This window comes from Morone saxatilis, unplaced genomic scaffold (genome assembly GCF_004916995.1).
Source record: "Morone saxatilis isolate NCDOM2014 unplaced genomic scaffold, NCSU_SB_2.0 Contig2, whole genome shotgun sequence".
In the NCBI taxonomy this organism is placed as follows: domain Eukaryota; kingdom Metazoa; phylum Chordata; class Actinopteri; family Moronidae; genus Morone; species Morone saxatilis.
Genome location: NW_023339762.1, coordinates 9,818,597 through 9,828,952, shown reverse-complemented (window position 1 = coordinate 9,828,952; position 10,356 = coordinate 9,818,597). Strand labels below are relative to the sequence as shown.

General features: G+C 40.5%; 2 protein-coding genes across 10 annotated transcripts in view; both read right to left on the bottom strand.

The window, feature by feature from the left end:
• Nucleotides 1–1,742, bottom strand: part of peak1 (pseudopodium-enriched atypical kinase 1) — a 96,885-nt gene extending 95,143 nt beyond the window's left edge. For all 4 annotated transcript variants that reach the window (XM_035664382.1, XM_035664381.1, XM_035664383.1 and 1 more), the window contains exon 1: nt 1,540–1,742. The gene's annotated coding sequence lies outside the window, so the exon portion shown is untranslated. The remainder of the gene's footprint in view (nt 1–1,539) is intronic.
• Nucleotides 1,743–7,795: 6,053 nt separating this feature from the next.
• The window catches only part of hmg20a (high mobility group 20A), a 10,813-nt gene continuing 8,252 nt past the window's right edge, over nt 7,796–10,356 (bottom strand). For 5 of the 6 annotated variants that reach the window (XM_035665616.1, XM_035665617.1, XM_035665619.1 and 2 more), the window contains 2 exons: nt 8,607–8,739; nt 7,796–8,323 (listed from right to left, as the gene is read on the bottom strand). In XM_035665616.1, coding sequence (XP_035521509.1) covers nt 8,320–8,323; nt 8,607–8,739 — 137 coding nt within the window. In that variant the 3' untranslated portion in view covers nt 7,796–8,319. Of the gene's footprint in view, nt 8,324–8,602; nt 8,740–10,356 lie in introns of those variants that run through there. The other variant, XM_035665615.1, reaches the window with a different exon arrangement.

Genomic DNA, 10,356 nt, shown 5'->3' with positions numbered 1-10,356 from the left:
ACTAAGATTTGACTCGCGCATGTTGTGCCCTCCACTGCTCACTGTCAGACTCTCACACCTAGAGCTGAAATGAGCGGTCAAATTATTGATTTTCCTCTAGCAAAAAAAAGCTACATTTAGGAATGTGCTGCCTTCCTTTGAGATGTTTGATCGTAAACGTCTTTGGGTTTTGGACTGTAGGTGTATGCAGTCCACCTCAGAATAATGGGAACCAGAACTTCATTTTGGGTAATGGCATGTCTTATCATTAAACTCTCGTTCGTTAACTTTCTGATCAAAAGCCTCTAAAGGAACCAGAACTCAAAAGGTGGATTTATCACATTTAAAAAAAAAATAAATGTTCATATCTCTCCTACAATTTGCTCATTTACACGCCCGCATTTCAAATGTATCTCCCAATCTCCATTCTTCAGTGACAATAACAAAAAACAGTTTATGGAAGCTTTCATTTTCTTCCTTTTACAGAAGACTAGTGTTGATTCTGCTACAGTTTGTGTGCCGTTTAATGCTGTAAGCTATAAACTCAGTATCATATCCAAAACATGCCTCCAACAAAATGATTACTAGTGTCAAAGCCTGGTGTGACAAAGACAGAGACAGCTCACTGATGTTACACACCGGCTAACACAGTCTAGTGTAAAGGACTCGTCTCACAGTGCTTAATGCAGGAACCACTGGTTGGAGGTGAATCTGATGGAAAAGGAGGCAGGAGGTGGAAACTACAAACTACTAATGCCAATCAAATCATTCAAATCTGAGGCAGACTTTCTTGACTTGGTAAATCAGTATAACTCTACGGGGCAATAAATGTTCATTCACAGACACCGACTTGGTGACAGTGCCATGAAAGAATTTATTTTTTAAACAACTTTATTGTTGTTGTAAATGTAAATGTGCTGCAGGTAGAGAGGGTGACCGTATCAGTTCAACGTCCTCCTCTCTTTCCAATCATACCTATTTATCACCTCATTATATCGTCATAATATTTAGGGCGGTGGAATGTCTAAACGCTGCCGGTACCGTTCAGTAAACACTGAGACGCTTTCTCCCGGTAGGAGCTCGGTACCGACCCAGGTGTAGGCTCCCTCTTCATGGGACTTTTTAGCACACACACAAAAAAAAAACCCCGCAAGCAGCATCACATTTTAAACACACGGAGCCGCCCCCCGGTATGTTAGCCCTCACTCAAGTTATGACAGCAGCGTTTAGTTAGTTAGTTAGTTAGTTACGTTAGTTACGTTACGCAGTTACGCAGTCAGTTCTTAGCTCTCATTCAATTCGGTGAAACGGAACTACGGCTAGCAAACTTCTCCGCTGTGTTCGCATCCCTCCGGACGTAACTGTGTTACACTGCGTACGTTTCAACACTCAGCGCCACTATTTCACGTTAACTCACAAAGCCGCTCGCTTATTGTTTGTGTTAAAAAAAAGACACGACCATTCCCCTGCTGTACAAACTGGGAACTTGGCAGCCGAAGGACTTGTGGCTGAGACACTTTCAATTTAGGAAAAGGGAACCTTTAGCTAACTTTTCCATACCTTTTAGACGCCGAATATCTCCCCGTCGGTGCTACCACTTCTTGGCGGCCATAAATCCCGGTTTTGACAAGGTCGTCCTCGGCAGGAATAACGAAAATCCGAGTGTGTATGTCTTAACTCTTGCCAGAGCCAGTGATTTTTCGCACTCAGCTCCTCTCTCTGCGTGGCTCCAGTTAACAGCCGCTGCAGTTTTTTCCACAAGCCTGGCGCGGGAGCGAGCGCAAGGGGATACTGGGCAGGCCGGGAGAACCGCGTGGACGCGCATTTTACAAGACACACCAAAACCGTCTGCTCAGTTCAAGCTGGTTGTGCTGTGTTTGTGATAAAAGCTAGTGTTTTTATATGGGGCGAAAGAAGTGTGTCGTACCGTTAACAGCATCTTCTGTAGCTGCTCAAGTTCTAAATGCTAAATGGGTCCTTTCTATGCAACTTTCAACTTACACTCCACTGCATTTGTCTGACAGTAAGAGTTACTGGTTACATGTATCTCCAAATTTGGTGATTTTGAATTTTTCTGAAAAAATGATTAATTGTTCCTTTATAAACTGAGAAAAGTCTCCTATTTATTCACCTAAATTACATATAAGAAAAACCTTGGATTAAATGTAAAATGCATTTGTCACAATGCTGAAAATACTGAGAATACTTTTAAAACTTTTAAGCACACTTAAGTACACAGGTTTTGAATACTGAACTTATACCTGCAGTGTTGTATTTTCACTGTGTGCTATTAGTGCTCTTACTTAAGTATAGGATCTGAATACTTCCACCACTGGTTGATTATATCAGTAAATGCATTGACTCATTTTAATGAAAGCCCTGGAAGAAGCTAGTAAGTGGACCTTCAGTTCTTTTTCTTTTCTTTCAGTCAGTTCTTAAATGTGGATTCACAAAATAGTATGTTGTAGCTCTTCCTCCATCAACTACATTCTTTAAAATGCTTCGTATATTAATGCATCAGTAATAATAATAAGGTGAAACATTCAGAAAATAACAACACTCTGAATGAGAAATTTGACATTAATTGAAATGGAATATTTTCTTATTGAGGTATATATTATATATAATATATATATATATAATATATAGAGGTATTAATACTTTTACTCAAGTAAAAGATTTGAATACTTCCATCACTGTTAATGACCTCAGAGTCATTGTTGCATTGTAGCCTACCTCCTATGCAATACTATTCTGTGGTATTACAGTATAGTGTTTGGTATTGCTGCGACATTTGTTCATCACACTGTTCTTTCTATTAATGTCTGTAAAGAAAAGCCACGTTCTGATGATAAATGATGAGGCCACTCTTCAAAGCAGAGGAGATTGTATGGAACAGACAGCTGACATCATGTGCAGCACAAAGCCACAGTGAGTGTTTGCATGTTAGTTATTGAAAAGCGTTGAGTGCAGTCAGTGTGTCTTTTTATTGACATGACGCCTCTCATAAGGGATAATAACCGCTCCTCTCCTGCTGCTTACAGGTGCATTTGGAAATATTCTAATCATAATTAAAAGTTCACATGAAACACAGTTAAGTGTAATTGTAGAATCTTCCACTCTGAGGATAATGTTTAGTTTTGCATACCAACAGCTTATATAATGAATCGAACATTTAGTTTTGATGGTAATGCTTTGCAATTGATGTAAGAGACAATTCAGATCGCACTCAGTTCGTGGAAGCTTTGGCAGTTGTTTCTCTGCAGTCTTTTTCTTAAACCTACAAGACACAAAACAATACATTTGGTACAATAGTTTGTTTGGATAAGTGACATTTACAACTTTAGAACTTGGATAAAAGAGCTCACAAAAAGAACCGGAAGGCAACATACGTTTGGGAAGAAGAGGAGGAGCTGAGCCAGAGGTTGACATGTGGGAATGACTCAAGTTTTTTTACACATTCCAAGCATTGTTTCCCCCTCCTCCTCCTCCTCCTCCTCCTCCTCCTCGCCGTCCTCCTTGCCCCAGTCCTGGGCACTGAGGCCAAGGATTTTCCAGGGCTGGGGGAGATGGAGCGGATGATGGGTCAACGAAGAGGAAGGATGACTCGCTTTTTCCTCTTTTGCTTTTTTAAGTGTAATTCTCTCCTTCTCCAGCTAAATAAATAGGAGTCAGAGGGGTATTGTTGGATACTTTTATACGTTTTAAGGAGGGAGCAGGAGATGAAGATAGAGGAGACAATGAAACAGCCCCATATGGAAACTGCTTAAGAGGTGTACTTTTGCATTATTTGCTGAGGCAGTTAATCCAAAGAGTTTTCCCTCAGAGTTAATGGGTATTTAGAAAGAGGGGATAGATGTGGTTTGTAAAGTAAAAACTGGAGCTACAAGTATTTTGTGCTGATTTGTATACAGGGAATTTCCAAAAGTGCCCATGTCCCTTGACTGTGGTAGAAACAAGATCAATTTCAATGCATTTGCATATTTTGGTCTGTGTGGTCAAATCATTTTGAAATAAATGAATGCTGAAAAGTAAAAAGTGAAAATGCATGAGGTGTAATAGTTACATTTTTTGCAGAGCATTGCAGTATGACACTGTTTTGTTTTATAGCTCCCATGAAGAAAACTAGTTTTATCATCAAATGTGTGACAGCCTTTTTCAAAATAATCAACACATTTAATTACATTTCAAGAAGATAAACAGAACTGAACCGCTTGTAGCAGAGAATTCATTTATGAAAATGGAGCTTGAAATTTTGTCAAAAACTGTTTTAACATCACAGTCACTTGGGTGGAGTTATTGCAAGCACCACCATATAACAGTTCCCTTACTCTTTATGATCTGCGTCTTAGTTGGAGCACAGAGCCAAAGAAATGAGTGAGTGAGACAGGTTGTCATGAGTCAGGGTCCGCTGGAACAGATGCAATGAAGTATGAACCCTGATGATGGAATGAAGAAAACTAATTCTTCGCCCTATTATGGAAAAGAGTGTCAATTTAAAGAACAATCAGCAAAACATCGTGTCCCTAATCACTCAGTATCTCACACGCCATTGAATATTTTGCCCATTGTTGTACCGTCGCCGTACCAGAAGACATGGCTTAATTAACGCCTTTGTTACAGCAAGCGTCTGACCTGCTTAAATATCTTTACGCCAGCCACTGAAGACAGCCAGGGACCAGCTGCAGGGAAGCTCACTGTAATGTCTGACCTTAATGTCCTGTTAGGGAAATGAACAAAAAGTCATTAAAAAACTATTGTGCTGAACCTGTGTTTCTCCTTGGAGTCTGTTTGGGGGGGGGGGGGGGGACTTTTAGGGGAATTAACAGTCTGAATATTTGAAATCATCTTCTAGCAGACAATGCTGAAAAACATTTTTAATCACTATTACATCTCACTGCAGATGTTCAATTGTGACTAATTCCCCTACAATGTGTTATTGGCCCACATACAAGCAAAAACGAAATCCGCCAGCTCTTTGACATGCCCGAATGTACACTAAACAAAGGACTCATTCTGACCGTATGTGCTAACAGAAACCTTCAGGAATCGAGACCGTTGATGGCCAATTCAGCACATGACGCCATGACTCATCCCCTCGTGCCTGAGTTCCCCCCTCCCTCCTGCTGTCCAGATCTGTGGCTCTCTGCGGTGCTTGGCTCCTCTCTCCTAATGTCAACCCGCCACGACAGGCAGTGAAGCCGGCCAAGGGATGCAGACACGCCCTACTTGAGGAGGAAGGTGGCTTTCATTTCAAGTTCTTTCCTCATGTAGACAAAGACTGGTGGGAATTGATGGTGTAGGCAAGAAGAGCAAACCCAAAGGGACGTCACGAGGACGTGAGCGCTGCCTACCTGCTCCTATCCGTTCCAACCATTCTGCCGGTCTTAAAACAGATTTATGAGATTTTTGCTTATTTTGACCCCGCTTTGGAGGTGGGTCAAACATCTTGACTTAAACATCAGGTAAAAATGGTATAACAAGGTAGAGAAATTACCTTCACCATTCTCCCCTTTTTCTCCTCTTGCTGTTGTTGTGTTTTTACAGCTTTGGCGCATTCAAAAGCATAAAAAAGGCTTAGCTAAGCTCATTATACAAATGAGCATTGGGCCTTGTGCACACACAGAGCAGTGAACATGAAAGATGACCCAGAGTTAAAAGGGTAAACCAACTCTAATAAGCACGAGTGTCTCCACTGTCACTGAAGCTCCACTGGAGTAGTTTATTCCCCATAGTACATCACACGCAGAGTAGATTGTGTTTATATTTTTCATTTTTCCAGCAAGCGTGCCCCGAGGATTATGCACTCCGACCAAACCATTAGTCCAGCCTGAAAATATCTTAACAGCAATGGATGATTGCCATGGAATATTGCACCAGACGTTATGGTCCGCAGAGAATAATCATTAAGAGTTTGGTGACTCTTCTTTCCTTAACTACACCATGAGGTTGTTTCATCTAACGCCCCCTGCAGGTCAACACTGTCAATTATCCATGGAATGGCCCAGATAAATCTTGTACATTTACTGTGTCATGGTTGCGAGATGATGTATTCGACTGAACTTATTGATCCCTCGACTTTTCCTTCTACCGCCACCATAGAGGTTGAATTTCTGGTCTTTTAAATTTCAAGTTTCAAACAATTTAATTGCTGGATTACCACAGAATTTGGGTTTCCCCTCAGGATGAAGTGTTATTCCTTTGGTGGCCCCTTAACCCCGTGCCAATCATGGGTTTATAACAAATAACCTGCCAAAGTAAATTCCATCAACATTCCTCGAACTGTACTTGTGTATAGTGTCGAAATTGCAGTAGTAACATACTAACACACTAATCAAAATGTTTAACAGGTCAACAGTATATCCTATAACATCAGCGATGTTAACATCACAACATGTTTCCATAGTGTCACGTTATCATGCTGGCATCACATCACAGGGAATTAGAGTGACAATAAATTAAATTATCACAAAAAAAGCGGTGTTTTGATCGCGTCCAGGTTGTAAAGTTCAAACTTTCCATAATACCTGTAAATGTCCAAAAAGTCCTCCCCACACGGCATCACATGCACAGGAGAGCTGACCCTTTGCAACGCGCATGTAAAACAGAAACAAGGTTGCCCTGATTGTTCCACACATATAAGTCAGGATCACAGCAGTCAGCGATTGTTATATTAGCTCAACTGTTACAACCGACACATCTCCTGTGGAAAGAGAACATACCTGTTAGGGAACAATTGTTTGGATATTGAACACTGTGACCACATCAGGCATTGTGGACAGGAAGTCTCAGCTGCAAAAAGGAAATGGGCATCAGGAATGGAAACAGAAGGGCTATAATGTCAACTGAGAAACAACTACATGCTGAAGTTTGCAACTCCGATAGTTCGCATCCAAGCTAATTGGCCGCTCCCTGATCAGACAAATAGGATAAAATAATTACATTCCGGTCGAGTCATCTGGATTTACAAAAAAGATTTTATGGCCTTAGTCTTCTACAAGTCATTTTGTTCTCTCGTGTCGTCTCTCTCTGGAATAACAAGTCTATGAATGGAATACTCAAACATGATGACAGTAGGTATTGTTCCCAAAGCTGTGTGCAGCCCAGTGGCTGTGAAGAGCCACAAGTGCAAATAATTTGTCTCCTTTCTCCGAATCCACTAAATTGACAGCCAAGCTGCCAATTAAACTAACCAATCCAATCTGTTTGACCTACTGAATTAAATAGCTGAGGCCTGACCAAGCACAGTTCAAAAGTGACGTTTGCAGCAGATTTAGCCACATAAGTTTAAAGAACTGTAAAAAGCTCTCTGATAATGTAGTGTTTAGTTGGCAAATAAAAATGAACTGTTGCTTTAATAATTTATGTTGCAAATTTAGACACTACATCCAAAGAGAAAATGTTTAACCCCTTAAAAATCCAGTGTGGAGGTCTATTGGCAGAAATGAATAAAATTCACAGGCATGTTTCCATTAGTGTATTAATCACCTGATAATAAATGCTGGTTCTGTTACCTAGAATAACGTTTCTATCACAGAGGGAGTGGTCCTCTTCTTATGGAGTCCACCATGTTGAACCGCAATGTTTCTACAGTAGCTCCAGAGGTAACAAACTTAGTTGGTTGCAATTCTACCACTGAAAATCCACTAAAACTGTTCCTTTAACAGTGGTTATATAAACTACACTAACTTTGAGGCCGACTTTCTGAATAAGATTAAATAAGAAATCTAGGGCAGTGGTACCCAGTGTATCTAACTTTGATTTCCATTTCAGTGCAAACATCCCCAGCATGTCATGAACCTATCCAACCAAACTCAGATGATGTAAATACGTTTATTGAAAACACAAACACTTTTTCACACAGGAAAAAAATTATAAATGGCACATTTTTTCTTCAGCAGAGAATGAAAAAAGAAAGTCTCCTCAACAATATCTCTTGGATATGGTACATACAAATCCACTGACATTTTTCTTTGATCAGAATATGGTTGAGAATGGCTTAGGTATTGTTGTGGAAGCATTTGCTATAAATGGATGGTGAAGACAGAACAGGACCAGTGAGTGACAGAAAACAGTTTCATGTCTTCTCATCTGATTATTTTATAAAACAAACTACAGCTATATTAATAAAATGTGAACATAGTTTTAAAAATATGTAAAAATAATAAATAAATATGAGAAGCTACATCACCTTCACCTACATCACCTTAGCAGAGAAATAAAAGATGTTTTAAAATCAATTGGGATGACAGACCGACAGGAAGCGTCGCTGCCAAGGAGCAGCGTCTACTCAGCGTCACTGTGAATCTCAATCCATCAAATCGGTTGGACTTGGTCCAATTATCTAGGACAAAAGAAAGCAAAAGACACTCATAACTCATTCACAGCCGAAACAAAAACAAAATCAAACACTGCTGAAGCAATTAAACAAGCTCATGAATAAACAAACCTTGAGGTGAAATTGTCAATTAGTCTGACTGATTTGTCTTTAACATTTTGGTCAGACTGAGAAAGACACTTTAAGAGCCTCATTATAGGCATATTCTTTACATTTAACTGACAATTACAAACAATTAAAACAAATAAGCCAATAATAAAAAGTAATTAGTTCCATCTGACAGTCTTACCTGTCCAAGCGGTTGACCACGTCTCTCACAGTGTTGATGAGATTCTCGTGTTCTTGGGGGTTACTGACGATGATGCTGTGGAGCTTCTTCATGTAGGAGTCGATGGTGTCGAGACTGGGGGTCTCTCCACTACCTGTACGACAGCAAATATGTGATGTCAGTACTTGTGGTTGTTTTTAAGGTGAAAGATGTTCACAGGACAACACAAACCTTAAGGTTTAAATTTTAAGCTGCCAACAACATTTCTTTTACACGTTGTAAAGTTTTATGTCCAACTACTGCTAACAGTCTACAAAAATCTTTAATCCGCCTTTTATGTTTACAGCTATGGGTGTTTTATGTTCGTGTTAGGCGGTGGTGGGGGTAACCACACTGGAAGGGCAGAAAGCACCAGATGACAAGACCAATCAGAGTATGAATGATCCGAGCACGGGGACAATCAGCCACTTCTGGTCACTGCTGATGTTTTTTGCTGCGAGCAACAGCAAAGGACATCCCCAGACCGGGTCAAAGAGTCAGAGTCTGGCTGGCAGCTGGCAAGAGTGACCATCAGCTTGATACTTCTGACTTGTTGTAGTTCAAATATGTGACAAAGCAGTGGGCCTCATGCATGAATCGCTCATACGCACAGACTGGATCTTAAATTGTGTGTGAGAACAATTTGTTTTGTGCCATTCATACTTTCCTGCTTTTTGCATTTTGTGCTGTTAAATATTAATAATGGTGATGAAGAAGCCATTTACTTTATGAAAACACAGAAGGAAAATGTTACAGCTAAAACTATATATTCATTTAATAATCTAAATGTTTTACACAAAGATGATAAGGAGGCAGATTCTTCAAAACCTGTGTGCCGCTCTGGAGCCGCAACTTAGAGACAAAACTGCTATTGATTTCTTGGCTACTGGGACCTTCCAGAGAACGACTGGTGATGTTCTAGCATATCCCAGTCCACTGTTAGTCATGCGCTCCCCAGAGTGTCCCAGGATGTCATCCAGTTACCACCACAGTACATTCAGCAGTGCCATACTCTCTGCTGCTCAATGACCCAGATAAATCGACTGTACTCGTGCGCATCAAGGCCTCCAAGTCCTCAATAGAAAACAATTCCATTCAATCAACATCCAAATAACATGTGATGCACAGAATCACACCTTGAACGTGGTGGGCGCAAAGTCTGACTGCACCCCCAACAGAGACCTCCAATGATGGCTCAGATGCACTCATCCATGTCTGTTTTAGTATTTTCCTGCCCCCGTTCCATGGCTGTAATAGTAGTCATTTTTTGGCGGCCATTTTCAGAGTTCTTTCTTCTCTTCGCATTAATTACACTGGTGCCCGTTTACGCTTTTCTGAACCAGTGACCCCACTCATACTCGAAAATAAGATTTCTGTCCTCAGCAAAACTTTACAGTAAATTTTCTAACTTTTTTTTTTGCTTGCTGTCCTTTGGTGGTATTTAATTTCCTTTTGCTTCCTTTTCTTTTTTCGTTTTTGAGTTTACCGTTACCTGTCAAATTTCAGTGGCTTGTTGGTTTGTGGTTCACACGCAGCACAGAAGTGTGCTGCCCTTATATGGATTTATTGAGGTATTTCCATATGCTAATTGCAAATTTCCTGGCACGCACAACCAATTTGAGATCAATTACAATTCATCAACAGGCTCAGGTGGGTAAGAACAGACTTGGCTGTCAGCTCACCTTTAATGAAGCCCACGTAGAACTCCTGGGTTTGGTAACAATAGGCCTCA